Here is a 26,360-nt window from a genome sequence, read left to right on the forward strand (position 1 = left end):
ATTTTCAAAAGTAACGTAAAATATTTTCCTTTGAGAAAAAGTATGAACAAATTTCCTGAAAAAAAATTCCAATGTCACTTGCAATTGATTTTGTTAATTTTATTTTAAAGGCAACTGGACTGCAAATTGGAAAATTATAGTCCAATTGTATATGCAATCCCCAGACAGAATATTTTATTGAAGTGAAAAGAAACTGTTACAAAAAGAACAATCATCAAGTTCTTCAAAGCAGATAGCTTTACAAGCCATTGAAATAATAAAGAAGTGTGGTTGATGAATTTATACTGTCATATTATGTTCCAGAGGAAATCAACATATTTTTGTATTTGCATAATCATATGAATTTTTCCTCTGTAGAACAATCATGAAACTAAATTTAAAATTTAAAAAAAATTGGGTTTTTTGTGATTTAACAACAAAAATATTGGCAAAGAAATCTTACCAGATTAGCATCTCCCTTATTTCTAAAAGTAAAAGCAAGGTTAATGCCAGACACTGCAGGTACTTCTGCTGGTCAGTCTGGACAGATTCCTAAGGTAGCTTTACTAACCTGGATGTAATTTTCCCTTAAGTTATACTCAAGGCCAATTCATTGTGTGAAACTGTATTTTCATTTAGAGTGAGGCTGAGAAGTCGACAATTTTATTGTCATAAGAATGATTGACTATTACTATGGTTTCTGTGGCAAATTAGGTTTATGGCATTGAACAATGATGTTTGTGGCAACAGTCTGTTCACCTGTCTGTCAGTTCCTCCACCAGCAGTCTTTAGAGCCATTGAGCTACTTCAATCAAATGTCACAGGAAGTAATACTCCCAAAGATAGTCACATCTTCCAAAGCTGTGTGTGCATTGTGAAAAATGCTGCCCAGTCAGAGAAGAGAGAGTCCATTGGAAGAAGAAGAAGGAAAAGGCGGGAGAATCAGTGTTCCCTCAGAGATGCTGGAGCCTGCCTGGGAATGGGGACTGCAGCATTGCCACCCAATGCATTTGCCTTGGCACTGGTCTGACTCAGGGTGAAGTAAGTTACCTTCTACCTGGGAGCAGCTGGGGCAGGGCAGAGCTGAACTGCACCGGGGAGCACGGTGAGAGTGTGGGTATCTGAATGTTTCTTACAGCAGAGTCCTGGAGGAAAGAAAGGGAAACTGAAGAGACCATAGCAGAAAGGGATCTACAAAAAGCAAGGACAAATTAAAAGGACTGCTGTGGTGCCTTGTAAGCAGCATAGGGGAAGGGCGAGGGCAGAAGGGAGTTCACCAGGATCAAAAGGTGATTGACAAAAACCTCTAGGAAACCGAGCCTCAAATCTTATTTGCTCACAAAACAATTTGCTAGATTTTTACTGAACCTCTCCGCAAACAAATTTTCTCTTTTACCCTCAACCTAAAGTGCCAAGGAAAAGGTTACATTCGAAGCTCACTAATGAGCATCTTTAGTGCTCATTAAGTAGATGTGCTAAAAGCTACTTAAACTTCTAGGGCTTGCAAATACAAACATTGAAATGACCATATCAAACTCTGCATTAGAGCACAGAAAATAACCTTATAAAATGGTTTGTTTTGCTCTCCTAGCTAGATTTGCATAAGCAGCTCTTCTAAATTCTGCTGTATTCTGTCATTATTGTTGTTCCTAAAGATGAAGAGATTTTTAAAGTACACATCTAGTGCAATCTAATTTAATAGGATTATTTCAAATGAGGAACAATTCACAAGTAGAAGTTGATAACTCAAGTTAACATTGAAACTGCCTTGTATACACTTTTATTAACTCAGATTTAAAAAGTATAGATACAGCTTCATCTGCAGAATACCTGATTAATGTAAGTGTATTAAGTCTTTTCAGGGGGGAAGCACATTGGGGATGAATCAATTTCTCTCTTAGAGGAATGTAAAGCAGGCCAACAGATGCTGTGTTATGTCTGATATATTCCATTTATACAGCACGAAACAGTCCCAAAGCAAATGCAGATTCAACCTTAACAAAGCTCTAACTTCTTTAAAGCTTAAATGGTATCTTTCATGTCTTAAGGCTGATTCTTATAACAGAAGACACATCAGAAAGGAAATTGTATGAGGCAAATTTAAAGCTTTGTTCTTTGTTTTAAATTTTGGTTCAGATATTTCCTCCAAGTCTGATAAAAAGGATGATACATCGATTTCAAATTCTGCAGATTTTTGGTGCATTCATGGGCTTTTTACAATTGAGAAAAACCCTATGGTTCTTTTCCTCAGGCCATTTTCTTTGGCATTTCTCTTTGTACTGGACAACTGATGAAATTCAGATATCTTCAGCAAAAAATAGAAACTATTAATAGAAAATGGTGCCTTGGGTTCAGCTTTTTCCCAAACAGCTGTTGCTATGGCATGGATTTGTTCTGAACTACCATGAAAAAGAATATTTTTAGGGACATGCTTGAGGAAAACAATAGGAAAGAAAAACAATATTAAGGTATTGGAGGTTTTTTGTAAATTGGAGTCCAGAATTTTAAAAATTAAAGAAGAATCAACTTATAAATTTCTTTTTTCACCAGTGCAGGGTGATTTGGTCAAGAAAATTTCTGTCTTCCATTTGGAGCTACCAGCCAGAATAATTTGATAGACAAGCATTTTCCTTCATGTGCTGGGAATATTCAATGCTCCTCCTTTTCTATATATATATTTTTTTTAATTCTAGAGGGTTTTTTTCTTCATTTGCTGTTTTCTAGTCTACTCTAACACAGTGAAGGAACAGTATCTGTTTAATAGAACAAGGATGAAGGAACTTTGAGGGACATCCAGCGCATCAACTTGCTTCAAGCCAGAATCAACAATGGCCCCTGCAACAAGAATTTCAGTGCCTGAGGTTTCACTTCTTCCATGGCAGTTTCATTCAGGTGCTTAACTAACAGAACATTATAAAATCATTTTCTTTATCTGTGCTACCTTCTCTTGACAGAAATATCAGGTCAGTCTCTATAAATCCACACTTAACAACTCCTACCATTTAAAAGATCCAGGTCTGCTCATCAGAAGTGCTGAAAGGTGGATGCCTCCTAAAATCTTTCTGGTTTTATTGCTCATCAAGTACTTGCTGTGCCCTAAGCCTTTAACCCACAGATGGTACGTAACATTGGCATGGAAATTTTTAATCCAATTTTAACCCAAAATTTTTAACCCTGTTTTTAACCCACTACTCTCATGTGACACTCAGAAACCCTTTAGCCCAAAAAAAAAAAAAAAAAAAACCCAGATAGAATAAGAGAGTTAAAAGGCTTTCTGTTTTCATTGCTGCTCCACAATTTTAGTCCATCATGTTCTCAGTCAAATCTGCAGCAGGCTGAGAGGTTAATTCCTCCATTAACACTGCCTGATGCTTTGCATGCTGTGAGCTGCACAGTGAGCAAGTAACTCTCTATCTCCTCATCTGCATAGCTGCTCATGCAGCTCTGCTGCGTTGCCTGTTTTTACTACAATACAGCTCATGATGCTTTCATGCAGAAGGGGATTTCATGACAGTTTTGAAGATGGGCTTATCTTTTTATCTTCAGTTGGATGACACAAAAACAGTGCAAACATGACATGGAAAATACTACAAAAACTGTTCTCAAGCCATCATGTTAAAGGATGATAACAGGATCGTTTTCACTGCCAGTGGAGTTAATTTCTTCAGATGAATTGAACTGCTTTTCTAGAAAAATCTTCTGCTACAAACTGAAATATTTTTCAGGCCACTTTGCAAGCCCCTTCCTACTCAAAGCAAAAACAGATTGGTCCATTCTCCACACATTTTCGTTTCTTCTATCACAGACAGAAGCAATTATGGACTCCTGTGCCTACAAAAAGTCTTATCTAATTACAGAAAGTAGAATTAAGAATAGTCAACAGGTCTCCATTGGTAGGCCTAACAAATTTATCTTGGTTTTAAACTATTAAAGGTAGGCTGCATTTTCATGTGTCCTTGACAACAACCAGTGACTGAAGATTCTGTAAATATATTTGGCAGTTCATGTTAGTACCATAAAACAACTTTATTTAAAACTTAACTTCTATCCTATCTAAATTAAGTCCCAGTTTCTGCCCTTTAAACTCGTTAAATCATATTGACAGGAGAAAAGTAATATGCAAAAACCTTAAGAGACCATAGAAGTAAATATATTTTACAGACCAGGGAATTAATACAAAAATTTCCAGTGAGAGACATAATTTAACCTTTTAAAGACGGAGGTTATTTTTAATATTTTAAATACAATGTTTTGCAAGTCAAGAGTGAGTGCATTATCTGGACACTTTATGTTTGTATTTTTAAGTTCTGTGTTACTGTAAAGAACTTACTCTCTTCAAAAAAACCCCAAACACATTCAGGAAATAATGTCTTTCTCTAGTAAAACTCTAATGACTGAATTAGAAATATAATTTGCAACTAGTGACTAGTTTGCAATTTGTAACTGTGACTTGTAGTCATAGAATAAACACCAGCTGTTTGCTGATGCAATAGAAAACTCTCCAGATATAGAAAACATATTAATAATACATTCCCACTTACAATCAGAGAGACACATTGCACCTAGGCAAGGAATCTTTACTTCTGAAATGGAATGCTGCTTCCTTAGACTTCTTATTCCACACTTTTTTACTCTAAGTTTGTTTCCTGAATGATGCTAAATACCTCTCTTATGAACACAAGTAAGTGGTCCTCAATTCAACGGGGAAAAAGATTCTAGTGAAGAAAACTGAATACTTTAGGTGAAGATCTGTCAAGCAATGTGATTACACTTGTTTGAAAAAATGTTTAAAATTTCATCTGAGTTTTGTACTGAGTGTGTTAGAAAGAAGTATTTTTCCTATTTCTTGATTCTGTATTATTAAATTTGAATTGTTTTAGGGAATAATGGAGCCTAATTCAACTGGAATTTTTTTTGCATATATATGAAGGTAATGTCTCTGTGTCTGGTCATACAATGGAGACTCGCTCACTAATGTAATTTGACATGGCTGCCTCCTCTCTGGTAAATACAGAAGTTGGGTGTGAGAGTCTGGAAAAAGCTTCAGATTCCACTTGCAGCTTAAGTTGTAACAGCATGGATGCCTGCACCATCCTGTTCTCTCCCTTACAATCTAATATCTTTTGGGTCAAGACCTCCTCTTCTTGTCAAGAGTAAGATTTAAAAACCAACGAGGCTAATATTTGTTTATGACTAAGCAAAATACTCTAAAGTATTTGCAATACTCTAAAGAATGTTGCAAATTTCAAAATATTTCCCTACAGTCCATGAAGCTAGAAAGGGCTTGTATGACTCTTACACGCAAAAACCATAAAATTAGGCAGAATATCAAAGCAGACTAAGGATAGTGACATCCTTATCTAGCTTCTCTTGATGTTTCTTTTGGAGATATCTAACAATGAAAATTGAGACTGATTTTTACAATCATGGCATAAACTTGTTTCTGTTTTAATAACTGATAAAAGAACTTTCACAATTCTTTTAAATTCCTATTCTCAGATTGAAAAATAAAATTGGTGTAAAAAATTTTGTAAGATATCAATATCTGGATTTTAAACTAAAATTTCTCTTTCTTAAGATTCTTCATTGTTTGAAAAACAAACATATTCAAAGACTATTGTAATACAGTTGATGCATTTGATAGTCTTTGAAGTGCTCTACCTTGAAACAGGATGCTAAAATTAAAATCGTGCTTGCAGAGGTATTCACAGCATTATTGTTATTTCTCCTACCCAGGGTAACATAAGCCCTGAAGAGAGGAACTTCTTTCTAGCAGTCTAACCTGTGACTTTTGAAATTACTTGCAATTAGGAGAATTTCTTTGGGGATGTTTCTTCTTTTTCACATCCTGAGCTCCAGTTTAGGACAGCTTGAACAAGTCCACATAAACTTTCAGTTTTTAAACAATGGCCAACAAATATATGAATCAAAAAGCCTTGCTATGGAGATGCTTGTCTTCCAGATGCCTTTCCATGTGTGGTCACTGCAGCACTGCATCACACTAATCCCTCACTTAACAACATGCTGATATCAAGACAACAATTATCAACATTTTATTTTGTTTATTTCAGGGTGTTTCTCCTGTTTCAGACTCTGCTATGCTTCTTGAACAAGAACAGAGATAAACTGTTACATACAGAGAGTAATCTTCATTTTCTCCCTGAAAGATATAGCTAAATGTTCTAAAGGAAAATATACATATGTAGCTTCACTGTCTGCCTTGTCCTAGATAATGTGTGCTTCTGAATCTAGGACTTTTTAAAAGTGACTTGTATAAGAAGCAGTACAAATGAAATTAATACATTGGTAAGTGAGGGAAGAAAATAATATTCAAAATTATTCTACTGTGTTGACCTGATATCTTTCTATTCATATATGGATAATTCCTCTATGCTCAATGACAGTTTATTGCTTTTTTTATGGATGGAGCTTCATTCACTGATATGAGTAACTTCTGAGTCCAGCTGAGAAAAACAAACACTTTCAACTCCTCAAGTGAGAAGCAGAGAACACAGAAATACCCATGCACAAATATAAATGTGGTTTAAAAGCAGGCGGGTTATTTATAATTATGTTTTGCTTCCTGGTCAGTGAAGATGTGATTTGATGAGATTCAAATGATGAGAAGTGATTTGGAGGAAAGTCTCTATCTCTGCTTAAATTCTGGCAAAATAGTTCTATGTAGAAATCATTTAGAAATTGTAAAAGAGAAAATACCATAAGACCCTCCTTGTAAACACAGGTTATATAAATGGTGTAGACCCCTGCATGGGGATTTGCCTGACCTGGAATGTTTCTAGGAGGTGACAGCAAGATGTGACCACAATCCTCAAATGCTGGAGCAGGGTTTGTCCTGGGAGCCCTTGCCAATGTCTGGGAGCTTGGCACAGAATTATGACAAGAAAATAGTTTGCCTGAACTGGAGAGACTTTACTTTAGTAGTAGGAACTAAGACTAGGTTTTAAATTTCAACCATAACTAAAAAGTCTGATTTAAAAGACAGTTTTAACATCTCAACAGAAACTATAAATACGTTCTGTTTAATTTTGCCAAAATTATGCATGATTACTTCTTTTACTGTGAAAAATTATTCTGTTTATTTTTTGGACTTTTTGACCATTATAACTTACCTTAATGAACTGCAAGTAGTGATTTTTAGGTCTACTACTAAAGCATACTATGTTTTGAAATTGTTTGTTACTTTCTTTTGTCTTATGTTTATTAACAAACATTTCTGCAGGTGGAAAAAGCAACAACAAAACCAAGAACAACAACAACAAAAAGATGACTGCAGCACTCCTTTTTGTTGCTGATACTCTTCCACTGCTAAAGAAAGGAGAAATGTTTTCCCTGCAGTGACACTGTTTTGATATAAGTCTACTATATTAAAATATACTGACATATGATGTTCTAAAAGCACCTCTGTAAAGGGTATAAAGTTATTTATAAGATCTACATGGAATTAGACAACCCATATAAATCAGTCTATCATAATGTTTGCATTTTCCACAGAGAGATAAAAAAATAAAAGTCCATATGAAAGCAAAAAAGTACTTGGTATCCAGAGCAATTTACTACTTGGGGGAAAAAAATTCCATATTGTGCCTTCTCAGCAGAAATTCCTCTCTTTGTTTCCAGCAATTCAAAGTCAAAAGGCAAGGCTGAAAATACAGATTGAGGTTGAGTGTACTGAACCCTAAAATTAATTTTAATGCAACAGTGTGAGTATTTGATTAGTCTGCATTATTATAATTTATTTCTGGACATTATCATCTGCTAAATGTTCCCATGACTTTGGGCAAACCTTCCCAATACAGGTTTGAAAAGCCTCATTGCTTGGCTAAAGAAAGCTGCTTTGGATGCCAGCTAACTCACAGTGCTGCTCTACTTCACTTGAGGCCTGCCAGAGAGATCTGCTTGAGAAGCTGATTTTTAAGAACCCCTGAACAGTCTCACCAACTCTGGAGAGCTGTGAGCACTTAAGTCTTCTAAAAGACAAGCCCAGGAGACAAAGAATTGAATCTGTACCTCCATATTATTTTTAACTATGTCAGGGCAATTAAAGAACTCTTTGAAAAAGTACTTTATATTTCACGTGAGTATAACTTCAGCCATTCCCCCCATACGCCCCTACAGCATTTAAATATACTGTGTTCCATTTATCTGTTTTTCCACTGCTAAAAATATCTGCTAAGAAACATTCAGTACGGCTTTATTTTGAGACCAATTTAAGATTTCAGCACTGCAAACATTAAGAACATTTTTACTCTTCTTCTCAAGAATGTTTACTTCACAATCTATCACTGTGTCAGAAGGACTGTTAATTTGATATTCCAGCAATTTAAAAGTTCTCTGATGCAAACCTCCACATTGTCTATTTTCTCCAGATTTTACAATAACACCAATTATATTTTCATGTGTACAGGCTTTCAGCAATTTAAAGAATCTGACTAAATATGGATATTGGCACAGTTTCGTATCTTGTAATAAATTATTTCTTATTTGACATACGACCTAGTCCCACTATATCCTCCAAAAAGAATCAATTTATTTTTATCAGTTAGGTCAGTAGTTTGAGAACAGACATGAAGACCCTTCTTAAAGCTATACTTCAAGATCTTTACTTTCTTACTAGAAGACCTTCAAATCACGAAGAGATTTTTCTTTCTTCTATGGCTTTTTCTTACCATAATGAGGAATTATTGCCCAAGCCATTGCAGAGGCGTAGATGCCACCAATCATCCAAAACATACAGAGCCAGCTCAGGTGTTCTCCTCGTTTCTCCCGAGCAAGCACTTCCGAAAAATAGGAGAAGACTGTTGGCATAGCTCCACCAATCCTAAAAGGAGATACAGATCATGGATTAAGCAAAAGAGAAACAGCCAGATAAAGTTTGAACAAGCCCATATCAGCAGTCACCAAAAGCCTCAAATACAAGCAGCTTCTCTGGCAAGTGTTTTTTCCTCAAATTGCACCATGTATTCGGGAACGCTAGAGAAAACTTTCATCAGCTTGGATGCAATTTTTGTTAAATATTTCCTTGAAAATTACATGTACTATTTATTGCATTCAGTGTTTCAAGAGAATTGTCAATGTGTCAGTCACTGGAACAGAAACCAGCACAAAGTCCTGACTTTAACCATGACAAAATCATGGCAGTCTACTGACAAATGTCAAAATACATTGCTTTGAATGGGAAAATATTAATCATTTTCCCAAAGAGTAATGGATATTTCTCTAAATCTTACCTCCCACGATTTAGGTAACCAAGAAGTAACTAACTGTCAATGAGTTTTTTTACACGCAATTCAAAACATATTCTACTCAGCTGTACTACATAAATACCTAAGCCCATGCTGGCTTTTTTACTTAATTTTTTTATGAAAAGCATATGCATTCATATAATATTATTTTTTTCTCATGGCAAAATAAACATTGTCTGAAGGTCATTTGGACCAGAAAAAAAAAGAGCAGAAGATTCAGCTTGGTTTTACAACAATTAAAGTAGCTCAAAGTAGGTATTATTTCTGGTACCAGTTTCCAAGTAATTTTTTACTATCTTTACCTGCTCATTGTGTACACAAGCTGTCTGTTCTACATCAAGACAATTGCCTGCAGACTTTATTTTTTTCAATGAAGAAAATACCTTCAGATTGAAAAACATGACTTGAAAACATGACATGGTTTGAATTTTTAAATGAATTTATAGATAAATGCCTATTTATAATGTCATCTGTGAGCTACCAAGCTGGAAGGAAACAGCAAACCTCAAAACAGTTTTAAACAGATATTAATAAGGGAAACGTGAATACAGAAATGGTATTTCACCACTAAGAAAATTCAGTGTCACAGCCACACAGTTTATTTTAATATATCTTCATGTACTGTGAATAAGTATTGGATTGAGCTGTTAGGCTTGTACAGTGGACTGCTGTTTCCTCGTTTCCTTTATACAGCTCTTTACAGAACCATAGAATGCTTTAGTTGGAAGGGACCTGAAAGATCATCTGATTCAAACCCCTTCATATGGGCAGGGACACCTTCACTAGACCAGATTTCTCACAGCTCCATCCATCCTGGACTTGAACGTTGCTATGGATGGCACCACATTCCTCAGCAACCTGTTCCAGTGCCTCACCAGCTTCACAGGAAAGAATTTCTTCTTAATATCTAACCTAAACCTGCCCTTTTCCAGTTTGAAGCCATTCCCCCTTGTTCTAACACTACATGCTATTGTAAAAAGTCTCCCTCCATTTTTCTTACAGGATCCCTTCAGGTACTGAGGGTCTAGTTAGGACATCCTGAAACCTTGTCTTCTCTGAAATACTGCTGGTCAATATTTAGCTTTACAATGAATCTTTTGCATAGTTGAACCTGCTAACTGTTAAAGGCTCTACTGGTGACACAAACATTTACACCTCTAGAGATTCTTGTTACATTCACAGCTAACAAGTGCTGTATCCCATTTCTTCTCATGGGTGGAAATACTGAAAGCCTTCTTTAGGAAACTGCCCTGTTAGAGGAAACACAGAGACCTTGTCCTTGGAGTTTTCTGTGGAAGCCTGGGCTGAGGAAAAATTGAGAGGGTATGGCCAAAGGTAGAACCACAACTCATTTTCCTGTGATGGGGAAACCCTGCTGTCTCAGTGCTTTTATGGATTCAGGGCTTTCCAGTTCCCAAAATATAAATGGATTACAGCTATGATGTAAACCTTCTAGGGTGCAGAGACAGCTTTGAATTGCACTCCCACAATATTCCAAGTACTCATGGTTCTAATTAGAATCTCTTCTCCAAGGTTAAAAATTTACTAGTAGAACCAGAAACAAGACCGTCATCTTTCCTGACAAAGCTCGAAAGTGCTGATGATGAATTATAGGGGGTCAGTTTCAAGAAGACCTAATTTAATAGGTTGCTTATGGCATCCTTTGGACGGATGTTTCAAGATGAAAAAACCTACTTTATCTTAATGTCACAAAATGAAGAGAAGCTGATCAAAAGTAGCAAAAAAGGCATCTCTAACCTGTCAGCATGAACCAACTCTATCATGGATGATGAGAAGCAGATGCTGCTTTAGCAGCTAAAACTGATTCAGGTTGGTTGACATACATCCTAAAAGTTCTCCAAAACTACAGAAGAAGCCCTGTCTATACTCACTAAATCAATAGGGCAACTTTTCTAACAGACAGACATTTTATACATGTAAAAGGAATTCTGGACCCAGAAAACGAAAATGTTTATTTAGGATATGCAAATAAGCAGGAAAAAATAACCAGTTTGAAAACTCACAATTTTTCTGTTTCAACAGATTAGTTTAATTTTTAATTGGCAGTTCCAGTGAGTACATCAGTAGACTAAGAAACAATTTAAAGTCCTGATACTATGTTTGTATTCATTGAACAGTGGAAATAACCTGCCAAGAATTTAAAGCGGAGATGCAGGGTATACTTCTACCATACAGAAAACTGCTGCTATGTAGAGCTGTAGGTCTTTGTTTCACAGCCATGGTGTAGTAAAGTGTGTTGTGCGCTTTTTTACACCTTAAACCTGTGAATAGAAAACTTGCTTCTCAGCTGGTTTAACTCTTCCCTCTGGCCTCATGTAAGTGCAGACTGATACTGCTACAATATTTTAGGATACTGGCACCTATGAAGCTCTTCCTGTATCACAAAGCTACTGCAAAGACTATAAAATTATTATGAAAATCTTAGACAGGTTAATCAACAGCAAAACCAGAGGAGCAAGGAGAGAGATGGTAAGGAAGCATCCTCCTGCAGAAGACTATTTTTTTGCTCTTAATGCTGGGCAATCTCAAAGTGGCAGTGGCCATGTCTCCATTCCCTAAAACTTTCTCCTAAATCCAGGACAAGGGACAGCAGTAAGGTAGAGTAGGAACAGCTACGACTATTATCACACCAAACAACAATGAGAAATCACATTAAAAACTGAATGGAGTTTGAGAAGGGTCTTTCTTTGCTCCTTAGAAGAGAACCTCATCTTCCAAGGGGCAAAGAAATTTCTTCCTCACTTGCAGAAATTTTTACTTGTGCTTGGTACTACTGTCATTTTCTGTTATAGAACTAATATGATATTTGGTATACTGAACACTGCTAGCAGAAGCATAAACTACCTCTCAAAGACTTGGGCAGGAAAAGATCAGAGTATCTCCAGCTTTTTCCATCAGTCTCTACTGAGGATTTTTCAGATCTTTCAGCTGCTACTGCTATTTATGAATTAGCTTATCAAAAGTTCATATTTAAAAACACCACCACCAAACCACGCAACAGTGGCAAGAAAGACTATAATATTTACAGTTAAAGAAAAAAAAAAAGATAGATCCCATCTTCACTTGCACTCAGATAAGCCCTTAATAATTCAATGCCTCCAGGTGAGCCTTCCATACTTACATGGAAGGAACACTATGCGATTTCAAACATTTTTGTATTGTAAGTTTGAAAGCAAGTGCATCTTTGTTGCCCACCAACATTTTGTGAAATGTACGGTGGCATGCACAGGAGTGAATTTCAAGTAAAATTAAAAGCAGAGCTGCTACTAATTTTTCAGTAGGAAGACTTCATCTTTTGTTTTAAGGGAAATACAAATGCTATTTTCCCCAAGGATACAGCGTTAAGCCTGCTTCTTGCTATTAATTGGTATGATACAGCGGGCTGTTTGCTGTTACTGTACTAGTAAATTATATGGCTCATCACCACTTGTAGAAAATAATTCGATACATGAAACTATAGTCTTCTCTTATGTCTGCCTGTGCAGATGAAAAGCCTATGAAAACTGTGTTGACTTGAGGAGAACATTAATTCTAAAAATGGGAAGGAGTTTAACTTTCCTAAACACAAATTTTTCAAACAAGCTGAAGTTTTTATATCCCATCTGTTATTCATTTCTGTTAACTCTTCAGTTATCCTAACCAAAGCAGTGGATATAAACATGTTACCTGCAGATAGCAGAGAGAAATCCATGCACTCCTTTTTCACAGGTCACAAAATTATGTATCTTGTTAGTATGTACAAAAACTAAGTACTTTTTTTATATCTTCACAGATAAATTTTGTGGAGTCTGAACATTTTTTAAAAACTATTAAAAACCCCACTAACCTAAACCTCTGGGATGATGATATCTGTCTCCTGAATAAAACATTCTGTAATGATACACAATCTAATACCAACACGAGGCAAAACTTCATTGAGCTTGGCCCAAGATCATGAAATAAGTGCTCTCACTCAATAAGGATAAGACTTTTCATGTGAAATAAAAGGATGTATGCTTTCAGCCTCGGGGTTTTTTTGTTTGTTTGTTTGTTTTTTTAATATGTAGAAATGTATGCAAAAACAACACTGAAGAAACAGGAACCTTTTGCTACTGCACGTATTGTTTGTATGTGGGAGAACAGCATAAATGTCAATCAAAATAATTATAAATATTGATATTTTCAATTGTTCTTCATCTTATATAGTAAACCCCATCAAAAGTAGGGAGAGCAAGAAAGAATGCATATTTATGTATTTATTTACACTCTCAGTTCTTGTTTGTTCTGTGAAATTGTGAGAAAGGTGAAACCAAAAGGAGATTTAAGTGATGCACCTCAGGAGAGTGGGATTCAATAAAACAAACAATAAGCTTAGATACATTTGCATTTTCTTTGTTACAAACAAAGATGATAAATGTCTGCTAATCTACCTTCAGAGCTGTGATTTGTCACAACAGAATTTGGCAACTGCACAGTGTGACAGCTGGGATGAAAATAAGTCTGTGAGGCATTCAGAAACCTCTGGCTTCAGATAGAAGCTATTGTTTATTTCCAGATTCACTAGCCAAAGGGGCTTGGAATGCAAAAGCATACAAGGAATAGAGATAATTAGGACAAAAAGCACTTATGAATACTAAATATACAAGATAGGATGGTGCTCTTCTGAAATACCTTGTCTTCTCTTTCAAACTTGAACAACATCCAGACTAAAAATAGATAGTGCCTGTGTGAGACAGCATTTTCAAGTTGTCACCTTGTTATTTGCTATTTGTTAAAAAGGGATAGAGCTCAAAACACAGATTCAGAGATTTAGAAACAGCCCATCACTCTTTATCACAAGTCTCATTGAAAACTACCTCTGTCGTTTTCCTTTCAGAACTGTCAGTAGACTGACAAAGTAGGGTGAGCAAACAGATCGACTTCTTCCCTGGGAACTGCTGGATAGAGCTGTAGGAAACTGCATCACACTAAAGACTAAGCTTTACTTATCATTGTGCCCATTTTTAAATATAAGTGTTTCTTTGGACTATGAATAATAAGAAAGTTTTCTTGCAGGTACACAAGTGGCCTGTGTGCTATTAATAGCAAGAGAGTTCTTGTAAAAAAGATTCACATGATAATTTACTGAACTCCACAGTAGTCAGTTTTCATGAAATTTGAATTGACAAATAAATAATTAATTTCCCATATTTATCCAACACTATTTTAAAAAATCAAGTTTAATTTACATTCAAGCATATCAAAGAATTTGTCTGATATGTCACATAAATTGCTTTCATATATGCTAGTACTGGTAATCACAAAATCACTACTACTGAGTTCTTACTTTTGCAGATTTTCTTCTTCTTTTTCATTTTTCAAGTTTTTACTTGAAAGACAAATACCATGGTTAGTGTCTGCTACAGACCACCCAACCAGGAAGAAAAGGCAGGTAAAATGGTCTACTGCTGAAAAAGCAACAGAGTGGAGAGGAGCCAGTCAGGAGGTTCCTGGAGTATGTGGATGATAATGCCCTGACACAGGTGGTCAGGATGTCAACGAGGGAGGGCATCCTACTGGAACTGTTGTTTGTGGACAGAGAAGGACTGGTTGGAGGGTCTCTGGGCTGCTGTGATCACAGAATGACAGAGCATTTCATCGTGGGAGAAGTGAGGAAGGGTGACGAGAAGAACATGTACCTTAAACTTGTGGAGGGCAGACTTGGGCCTGTGTAGAAGCCTGATTGAGAAAATCCCTTGGGAGGCAGTTGTGGTGGGCAAATGAGCCCAGGAACACTGGACATACTTCAGGAAAGAAATCCTAGAAGTGCAGGACCAGGCTGTCAGCATGTGCTGAAAGTCGCACCAGCAGGGAAAAAGACCAGCCTGACTGAACAGAGAGCCAAAGTCCAGGAAAAAAAAGAGAGTTTAGGATCTATGAAAAACTAGGCAGGCTTCTCAGCAGGAGTACAGGGATATCATGAGGTCATGCAGGGAGAAAATCAGAAGACCCAAAGCCCAACTGGAACTTAATCTATCTACTGCTATAAAAGGCAAAAAATATGTTTCAATAAATATATTAACAACAAAGGTGGGCTATCCAGCCATTTTAAATGAAGGGGGAAACTCAGTGACAAAGGATGAAGAATAGGTTGGCATGTTGTTTGTCTCAATTTTTAATAGTCAGACCAATTGTTCTCAGGGCAACCAGACTCCTGATCTGTAAGACAGAGGGCAGAAGCAGAATGAAGCCCACATAATGCAAAGGAAAATGTTCAGTGACCCACTACACTTAGATATGCTCAAGTGTGTGGGCTTGGATAGGATCCACCCAAGGGTGGATGACCTGGACAAAGGGATTGACACAGCCTCAGGCAGTTTGCAGGTGACACCAGTGTGGGTGGAGTGCTGACCTGCTGGAGGGCAGGAGAGCTCTGCAGAGGGATCTGGGCAGGCTGGATCATGGGCTGAGGCCAGTGGTGTGAGGGTCAACAAGGACCAGGGCTGGGTCCTGCCCTTGGCTCACAACAGCCCCAGGCAGGGCCACAGGCTGGGACAGAGGGGCTGGAAAGGACTGGGGGTGCTGGTGACAGCGACTGAACATGAGCCAGGCTGTGCCCAGGGGGCCAAGAAGGCCAATGGCATCCTGGCCTGGACCAGCAATGGTGTGGCCAGCAGGAGCAGGGCAGGGATTGTCCCCCTGTGCTGGGCACTGCTGAGGCCACACCTCAAATCCTGTGTTTATTTTCCTACACTCACTCACCACAGGAAGGTCATTTTGATGCTGGAACATGTTCAGAGAAGGCAACAAAGTTGGCAAAACGTTTGGATCAAAAGTCCTGAGAGGGATGGCTAAAGAAATTGGGGGTCTTTCAGCTGGAGAAAAAAAAAAAAACCAAAAACAAAAACCCTTATCACTCCCTACAACTACCTGAAAAGGGATATAGACAGGTTGATCTCTCCTTTTCTAAATAACAAAAAGTAGAGTGAAAGGAAATAGCCTCAAGCTGTGCCAGAGGAACTGCATAGTAGGAAAATTTTTTTCATGGAAAGGTTTGCAAAGCAATATAACAGATTTCTCGGGGAAGTGTGGAATGTCCATCCCTGGAGAGTTTTAAAATATGTGTAGATGAGGTGCTTAGGAATAAGGCTTACTGGTAGACTTGGCAGTATTAGGTTGATGGTTAACCTCAATGATTTTAAAGATCCTTTCCAACCTAAATAATTCTATGATTCAATATTGCTTTCAATCTCTTTTCTGTTACATAGTCATTCTTTATTTACCCTTCTCTAGTCTTTTTCTCCCTTTTGTATAATCTTCCTTTCCTCATAAGAATACTGTCTTCTAGTCTTAGGGAAGGGAAGAGGAGGTTTAGGGAAGACCACTTCTCTCTGAGGTTTAGAGTCATCAACCTTTATCCCCATCTGAAGCTGCAAGGACTGAATCAAAGTGATTTGTGAAGCTCAGACCTTGCCAACCGCTTACTTGGCTTCACTGAGAAGTGTATATTCTTTTTGGCATAGCCTATCAGCTTTGAAGCCAGTCACCTGCAGAGCTATTCATTAGCTCACAGCGTAAAAACATGGATAGCCCTTGGTAGGACACAGCTGGATGCTGAGAAGGAATCAGAGGCGGAAGATTACAACCTTATGAGTGTGAGAGAACACAAGGTATGCTTCATGAAAAAGAGGGGGAACAAGTGGATATGAAAAGGTAAAAGATAAATACAACACGATGCTAAATACTGATGACATAAAATTAAAGAAAGTGGGATGTTGGTCTAGATCTGAAGTTCCTGAAGAAACTCCTTGTAGGCAAACCATCTTGTCTCATTCCCACATGGTCTGCACCTCTGTTGGAATATTTTTGCAGTTATGTATTTAGACTGCTTGCATACCCTTCATGTCATAGTCTCTAAGGGTGGATATACAATTCTAAGGGTTTCTTGCCCCTAGACATAATAAACAAAGCTGCTGGTAACAGTAAGCATGTGTGAACTCACACAGGAAAACCCTCAAAACTGCAAGTTACGGGAAATTACATTCACGGTTTGGGATTTTTGTTAACTTTTGGTTTGCCATAAAAACAAGAAGAATTTGAGAAAATATCTCAATTATGAATTTTGTTTTACCAATGTGACACCAGCACTCTGTGGTAGATACCAATAATGTAGAAGGGGTACTACCAGAAGATTTAGAGATTGTCTAAGGAAGGATGAAGAAAACCATCTGAAGGTGAGTCTCAGATTTAATGAAATATAGTCTAAAGCAGTCTGGAAAATAAATGTTACCTTAATACATCTTGAGAGAGACTTTTATTCACAAGGGATAACAGGCAGGGGAAAATAATAGCTTTTAGTTACATCTGTTAACAACTTCTAACCTCTATTTCCTCATATTTCTGTGGGCCTGGAGAAGAAATACGGCCAAATTGGCAATTCTGGCAAATACAAAGAATCTTTGCAATCTGGAAATACTATGTGCTTTTAAAATACATTTTTGTGGTTTTAAATGTGTTTTTAAAATAACGATAATTTGGTAATTTTAATTTAGCTCAGAAGAAAGAATAACTTTCTACCAGGAGCAAATATATGAATTTGTCTGAAAATTTTCTAAATCGTACTTCACTTCAAGATATTTATTTCAGCTAGTTTTCACCATATGAAAACTTTGATTTATTTTAGAAGTAATATTTGGGCTGGATAAGTGTGGGTTTTTTCCCCCAAATTGTATAATCTCTGCATATCTCAAAGCAACCAAAATGAAATATACTGGGATGAGACAAATCAGTAGTGAAGTTTTAATCACTTCATTATAAATTTAGTTGTTGCACTTTAAAAAAATTGCATCTAAACCCATCAGTATCAAAAATATTAAACTAATAGTTAGGATTAATATTTTTTAGAAATTGGATAAAATAACATGGCTGAGAATAATATTTTACAGTGGTGGTGTTGAACAGACAACAGCTCCACCCTCATTCAAGTTAGCAGCTATGCTGTGAGTCATGTCCTGTATCAGAGAATCTTTCCTTTGACATTTTCAGACAAATACAACAAGCTGCTTTTTGATGATACACATTTGCACCTTCCCCCAATGGCTAATGATGAATGCAACTTACAGCTTCTTTTCTAGATCTTTTCACTTTGTAGGAAACCATGTCTAAAGCCCTCCTAGACCTTTATCAGGATTTGGGATAAGATTTCCATTTGAGTTTTGATTTTCAATTGATCAATGGAACAATCACAGTTCTGATATTATTTTTTGGAAAAGGAAATTATTTTGCGGATTTTCCATCATTTCTTCATTCTTTTGTCTAGCTTAAGTTTACTTTTCAGAATTTTGTATGTCTCATTATTCTTTATGCCACAGTATCTTGATGCTGCTTATACTGGTTTGCATTCAAAATCTCTTCTTTTTTTGCCTGCAAAAGTTTTACTAGTCTTAGAGTATTTTCAGATTAAAAATGGGGAAAAAAAGTAGTCAAAGGGGTAATTTTCTCCCTGAACATTTTACTTCTACAAGTATATTTTCACTGCAAGTTATTATGAGAAGAATGTATTTTAGAGTATTTTTTAATAAAATCGTCCATTATAGATACATTTATTTTTCATGCTTCTTAACCTTTTCTTATTTTATTATTATCTAAAAGATAACAGAGCAGTTTAAACTCTATATAACTAAATGATTTTATATAATTTGAGTACTTCTTAATACTTCAATGATCTTTAATGAGAAGAAATTGTCCAGATAATGCTCTGCCACTTCAGAAAACTCCTACTCCTCTCCAGTCTGAGTAACAATACTATTTTGCCTTTAAAAAATATCATTCAATTCTTTCCTCAAAATCATTCTAATTCCTTAATTGGGGTCTTTGAATCACACAAAATTACTGGAACAAAGCATCCTCCCTTGAAAACAGAGGTACAGTGGAATGTCATCAAGAAGACTAGGGAAACTGTGTGCCTTTTCCCAAGCGAAGACCTGGTTACCTGGATATGGAGAAGGCTGAGGCACTTAACAACTTTTTTTCCCCTTAGTCTTCATCACAAAGGGCTCCACTCACACCAGCCACAGAAGGCAAGGCAGAGGAGCTGGAAGAATGACAATATCCCACTGTAGGAGGAGATCAGGTTCCAGAACAACCAAGTAGCCTGGAGGAACACGGGCTGATGGGACCTGGTAAGATACATTGGTGGGTCCTGATGGAATTGGAAGACGAAGTTTCTAAGCCACTATCCTCCATATCTGAGAAATTGTGGCAATTTGGTGAGGTGCCCATTGACCAGAAAAAGGGAAACACCCATCAAGGTGAGCTTTTCCTCATCTTGAGGGTCTAAGAAACAGATTATCTTTTAGAAACCTCATGACTTTTACACTGCTACCCTGATATCATCTGAAGGGGCTTATTCAGGAGAAAAATCCAATCTTTGAAGAAAGCAGTGAATATGAGCCAGCCATGAGCTTCTCTCTGCAGTAATTGGTATGAGCAGTTCATGCTCTCTTTTTTCTTGTTGCTGTTGTTTGATTGGTTCAGAGTTTGTTTTGTTTTGGAGAGTCCATTTAAAATGTAGTCCATGGTGACAAATTATCTGTGCTTTATTCATGTTGCTCTCAAAGATGAGTTAGGAGGACTTTGAGCAGAGTGAGGAAAGTATAGGATACAGATATGAAGGACCTGCTCTTTCAAGGACCATTAATCATAAGCTGGGTACACAAGAGAACATGGTTCTCACTCAAGGACACTGATGTACCACAGGGAAAGATACCGGCTCTTACTGTAAAAGCTCCTGGACAGGTGAGGAGGAAATGGTGCAGGCAAGTTTCTCATGAGGCATAATAAATGCATATTTTGCTGTATCCCCTCAAAGGGACAATTCAGGTTAAAGCCAAACCTGTCTGCCAAGAAGCAAACCTTTGTAGCATAAGGGTCCAGACCTGCCCCAGGCAAAGCAGTAATACAAGTTTCTCGACAGGATCACAGGAAAGAGGAAGTGTCATGAAACATAATCTGTAGTGTATCTCCTTGGAGCGAAATAACATAGCTCCTGGAGCTGATGGTCATTTATGATACAGGATTTTTTAAATTTAGTTTTTCTATGGGATTTGGGGTTTTTAGGAATTAGAATATTGCCATTTTCCCTTGTTGTCTTATAAAGTCAAATCTGACAATCTGGTGACAGACTGAGGAGATTCTTCTAGCTAGAGGACTCCTCACATTTTTCTCTCTCCTATTGTCCTTCTATTCCTCTTCTTAAATCAGTTCAAAACTACTGAGTGCTATGGTAATTTCTTTTTGGTATTCATGTCAAGCCCTAGCCTACTTCAGAACAGTTCAAAGGATTTCTCAAAACACAAATATCACACAACTGCATTGCTGAACCATGGCTACGTTCATGAAAGGCAACAAACTATAAAAGCAGTGGAGTTTATGTGCATGACTTCACAACACAGTTGCTGTGCTCTCACCAGATCCTGTCCATTCAGCATACTAAAAACTGATAGTGGTCTGAATTGGAGCTGTAATTAGGAGTCTTAATCTGAATCAATAAATAACCAGAAGTGGTAAACTAAGCAGTCTACAGAACAGAGCTCTTGTTCATCCAAGGGTACAGTAAAGTTAGAGACTTTCTCATAGTAATTTACTTATGTATCTCCATCTCTGCTCATAAATTTTAAATTTATAACTTTGGCACTGAGGAGTTATTTAAATGAAAAGTAAAGAAAACACGGGTTCATAAACACCATCCTTTCTGAGAGAACAATAACATTTGACACAGTTTAGGACACCAGTTTAAATTTTACTATCTTGATGCAATGGTATTATAAACAATATTGAGCACAAAAAGACATTAGAAACTTTACAAATATTTCCAAAATCTTAGTATACACCTGTGAGGAGAATGTTACTTTGCTGAACAAGATACTGTATCTAAAGAAGCTGAGGCATAAAAAAGTGAAGTTGACCAAGTTCACAAAACAAATCTCTTCCAATATAAGAACAAATTTAATCTCACAGTTTTCAGTCTGTGTCTTTCCCCCAAATTATTCTTCCCATTCAGGTTGTTATTTAGGAACGTAGTATTTACCTTGCTTAATTCTCTCACTGCTGACACAGACTGTATTTCTACACTAATAATGAGCTTTTGCAAACAGAAAAGTTTTATTAACACACAGAAATGTGAAAATGAGCAAAACCAGAGGAGCTTACCCAAATCCAGAAAACAAGCGACAGAAGAGGAAGAAGCCATAGCCCTGGACAAAGGATGAGAGGAAGGCAAAGAATCCATTGACAGACATGCATATCAGGAGTGATTGTCTCCTTCCCACCTTGTCTGCCAAGCCTCCCCAGAAGAATGCCCCCACCATCATCCCAAGGTACACTATGCTACCTGTAATACACAAAAATACAAAAAAGAGATGTTTTGTGAGCTACATAATTGACCACAACTGACCACACTAAAATCAGATAACTTTCTGCATTTACAAAAAGAATAATATACAGATGATTTTATCCTTCCTCACTGTATAGAAATTTTATGCGCAGAGTATCTAGAGAGAACAGATTTGCTACTGTCTTTGTCATGTGTTACCAGACACACTTAATATAAATATTAAACTGAAGCTTAATATAAATATTAAACAAGGTGCCTCTAGCTAAAAGAAATAAACATGCAGGCAAATAAGTCTGAATAGAAGGAGAAAATGCTACTATTTTTTCAGAATTAAAATGAATTCATGTTAAATATTTCAAAAAATTATTACTTCCGTTACAAATACAATTTGTCTAAACATCTCTAGAATATGATCGTTCCTGCAGGGGATGAAACACTGAGATCACAAGAAGTAATATGTGATTATTAATATGAATAAATTCATATGTGAATAAGAATAAATCTTTTATTGATTATAAAATAAACAATTTCCACCTGAGAACAATTTCCATCTGTAAACTTAAGGACACCGATTTTGATTGGGTTTTTCTCCCTCCTAATTCAGTGTATTTTTTTATTTCAAAAGGCAATGTCCTTTTAAAGCAAAAGCACTGTAATGTTTCTGATTGGTTGTTTTAGGGTTTTTTGTCGTGTTCCCCCCTCCCAATAATTTTGAGGAGATACATTATAGTTTAGCTACATTTATTAAAATGGCATAGCAAAAATAATATTGAGGTGACTTCTTTTAACATAAATTGTGTTTTCCATATGTACTTTCTCACAGAAAGATAAGTCTGAATATTTAACATTTTGACTGTTCACATCTTAGCACATTGTACATAATTTCCTTTTTAAACACCCTATGGAACATTTGACAAAGATGTACAACACATCGAGCAGACTGTCAGAAGGAAAAAATAATTCCCAAGTTTTTGACAGAACCATTAATACCGTATTTTGTTTGTGTCATGGGTTGAAACAGCATCTCTCTGCTACAACCTTGGAATTCTATAGAAAGGACAGGACCCTGTTGGGGGACAGGTTTTGAATTTCACGTGCAGTTCTGACCATTCAGAAAACGGAAGGCGACTTTTGGTAATATCCATATAAAAGCTGAGGCTGGGTTGGAGACTTTCTTCCCTGACTGGTGAACAGATAACACGTGGGCTGGCTGAGGACAGCCTGGCCCTGGCTGCCCTCAGGGTTCTAACTGCACTGTTCTCCAGCTGAAGTTTTCTTTTTCCTTCCTTCTTAAACACATTCTCCCAAAGGTGCTAACGCCATCGCTGATGGGCTTGGTTTGGCCAGCAGTGGATCCATCCTCCAGCTCCCTGGCACTGGCTCTGTTGGACATGGGAGAACCTGCTGGAAGCTTCTCACAGAAGTCAACCCTGCAGCCATCCTGCTACGAAAACCTTGCCACACAGGAACAATACACCCACCATGCACAAGAATTTATTTTTTGAGTGAACTTGTGATTTTCTTCTATCCAGAGTGTCACGGGTTGAAACAGTATCGCTCTGCTAGGACCTGAAAATTCTCTGTGAGGGACAGGGACCTATTGGGGGCAGGTTTTGGACTGACACGCAGTTCTGACCTCTCAGTAAACAGAACGTGACTTTTGCTAATACTCATATAAAAGCCAAAGCTGGATTCCAGACTTCCTTTTTTCCAACCCCTCCTGGCTACCCCGTAACACCGTGGGCTGAATGAGGAGATCCCACCTTAGGCCCTGGCTGCTTCCAGAGCGTCTGGGGCCGGCCAGAGGAATCCCAGGATTCCAGAGCCACTGTCCCAGAGGAGGCCGGGCTGCAGTCCGGCAGGGTGTCCGCGTCTGTGGAGCTGCAGTCTGACAGGGTGTCCAGGTCTCTGGAGCTGCAGTCTGACAGGGTGTCCAGGGCTCTGGAGCTGCAGTCCGGCAGGGTGTCCAGGGCTCTGGAACTGCAGTCTGACAGGGTGTCCAGGGCTCTGGAGCTGCAGTCTCACAGGGTGTCCAGGGCTCTGGAGCTGCAGTCTGACAGAGTGTCCAGGGCTCTGGAGCTGCAGTCTGACAGGGTGTCCAGGGCTCTGGAGCTGCAGTCTGACAGGGTGTCCAGGGCTCTGGAGCTGCAGTCTGACAGGGTGTCCAGGTCTCTGGAGCTGCAGTCTGACAGGGTGTCCGGGTCTCTGGAGCTGCAGTCTGACAGGGTGTCCGGGTCTCTGGAGCTGCAGTCTGACAGGGTGTCCAGGACTCTGGAACTGCAGTCTGACAGGGTGTCCAGGACTCTGGAGCTGCAGTCTGACAGGGTGTCCAGGGCTCTGGAGCTGCAGTCTGACAGGGTGTCCAGGTCTCTGGAGCTGCAGTCTCACAGGGTGTCCGGGTCTCTGGAACTGCAGTCTCACAGGGTGTCCGGGTCTCTGGAGCTGCAGTCTCACAGGGTGTCCAGGGCTCTGGAGCTGCAGTCTCACAGGGTGTCCAGGGCTCTGGAACTGCAGTCTGACAGGGTGTCCAGGACTCTGGAGCTGCAGTCTGACAGGGTGTCCGGGTCTCTGGAGCTGCAGTCTCACAGGGTGTCCAGCACTCCAGAGCCCACAGAGGACGCCGGGCTGCAGTCTCACAGGGCCAGCCGCAGGTCTGGGGTCACGATGGGGATCGGGGCTGGTTGTGGCAGGACCATGTCCTGGCCCTCCTGGCTGCCAGCACCCCTGGCCGGGGGGAGGATGGAATCTCTCCCCCAACTCTAGGCTGGCCTTGAAGAGCAGCTGTGAGTGGCTCATGCCTTCAGAGAGAGGGTGGAGAAACAGAGTATCCATCAGCCTCCCCCTCACCTGCCTGGCTTTAGAACATTTGCAGCTGTGCCACAGTGGAGATCACCTAACTACTGCAGGCCTGGGCAGGCTTTAACTCTTTCCTGACACAGATTGAAACTTTAGAACTCTACTCCTTCTCGGAGATGAAAGAAAAAGGCCAAATTGGAGACATGTAAAGGGACAATATGGAGATCTCAAAGTTAGTAAAGGAAGAGTGACTTTTAAGTGGTGGAGATGACGAGTTGCCTTGGTTCCAGGCTGAAAATCTGCTATGGATTATGGTACCTGGAAATTGTTTTGAATCGTGGACAATATAAACTGGGGAGGTGATTTGCAGATTTGAGCAAAGGTATCTGTGATGAACTGAATGAACATTTTTGTGTCCTCATGAGAGGTTGAACAGAGAGAGATGAGAAGAAGCCCTCTGCCAGTGAAGAAGAAAGAAGACCATCACTGTTCCCTGAGTTGAAAAAGATCTTTTTGGGGTTTTTTTGAAACAGCTCATTTTTAATGGTACCACCTCAATTTTTAAAATCCATGGCCCATAGGTAGTTATGGAAAAGGTTATGTGATATGGGGAAGTTCCACAAATGCAGATTCTCTGGGTGGGCTGCTTTTGTGTGAAAGTTACCAAACCACAGGAGTAACTTCTCTCTCTTGATGACAGAATAGAAGACTGTTTTATAAGTGGTACTGACCTGGAGTTCTGAGTTTTGCCTCTTTACAATTGTTCGTAGAAAATGAACAGTTTGTAGTGAGAGAAAGGTTTGGTTTTATAAATCAATTTGTGTTGGTTTTTTCCCTTTTCTTATTTTCTTCTCTTACTCTATGCTAATAAAATCTTTTCTTCTCTTACTCTATGTTAATAAAATCTTTCTGTTTTTACTTCTAAGTTGAGCCTGCTTTTGCCTTTTTCTCCCAAAATCCTATCTCTCGTATAAGCAAACCTAAACCACAACAGTTTGATACATAGAATTCTTTTTCCATCTAATTTCTTGTTAAACTTCTCCAGTTAGATTTTCTATATACTGTGTATTGCTACCATCTTCTACAACTTCTTCAGAGCAGGAATTAATTACAAAGGTGCTAAAAGTACTTAAAATACTAGAAATCCTTGTTATGTGTCTCCTTTTGATTAGTCTCAAGAATGGAGAAATTCTCCAGCATCTCTGCTGGACTCTAACTGCTGTGAAATTCTGGCCTCCAAAAGAATCGTCTCTGCCCTGCAGAAGGTAGTTGGATAGTAAAGGAAGCTGAAAAAAATGTATTTAAATGCCTAGGCTTGGTTAAATGCATATCAATGTAGAGTTTACTCAACAGTATTTCTGTTCCTGGAATTACAGATGATAACATCTGAAATGCTGACATCTGCAGGGTTTTATACACCCTAAATTGTCCCTGTTTCCTTTCATGTTTCATACAAGTAGTTTCCCCTGCTGTTTCTTTACAAGACATAATTTAAAATAAGATATGTTTAAAATAATATACACATTGTGTTAAATGTATATTAACAAGATTATAGAGTCAGAAACATAAAGCAGTTTGAGTTGGAAAGGACCTTAAAGACCACCTTTAATTCCAATACACTGCCATGAGTAGGGGCATCTTCCACTAAATCAGATTTCTCAGAGCTGCATCTACTCTCAGAACAAGGTAACAGGTCCAATGCTGCTCATCACAGGACAATTGCTAATGCAACAAACTCCATAAGAACAACAGTTTAAGTATCTTCTAAAAATAATTTTTGTCAATAGATATTTTCTAGATGTTTCTGGGTTCTTAGACTTTCATCTAATACTTCCAATACTGATGATAATGTGGGTAAATCCAGAATTTGCAGAATTACTAAGACATATTTGTTTACTTTGTTTTGCCCAGGAAGGATGCAGACATTACAATATTCTGTTCTGGTTTAG

At 38.1% G+C, this 26,360-nt stretch overlaps 1 protein-coding gene across 1 annotated transcript in view; it reads right to left on the reverse strand.

Annotated features, from left to right (window-relative positions):
* The window catches only part of SV2C (synaptic vesicle glycoprotein 2C), an 83,802-nt gene that overhangs the window by 35,770 nt on the left and 21,672 nt on the right, over positions 1-26,360 (reverse strand). Inside the window, exons 2-3 of the mRNA XM_066339785.1 lie at positions 21,432-21,612; positions 8,667-8,818 (exon numbers count right to left, since the gene is read on the reverse strand). Coding sequence (XP_066195882.1) covers positions 8,667-8,818; positions 21,432-21,612 — 333 coding nt within the window. The remainder of the gene's footprint in view (positions 1-8,666; positions 8,819-21,431; positions 21,613-26,360) is intronic.

The sequence above is a fragment of the Sylvia atricapilla genome, chromosome Z (genome assembly GCF_009819655.1).
Source record: "Sylvia atricapilla isolate bSylAtr1 chromosome Z, bSylAtr1.pri, whole genome shotgun sequence".
NCBI classification, from domain to species: Eukaryota; Metazoa; Chordata; class Aves; order Passeriformes; family Sylviidae; genus Sylvia; species Sylvia atricapilla.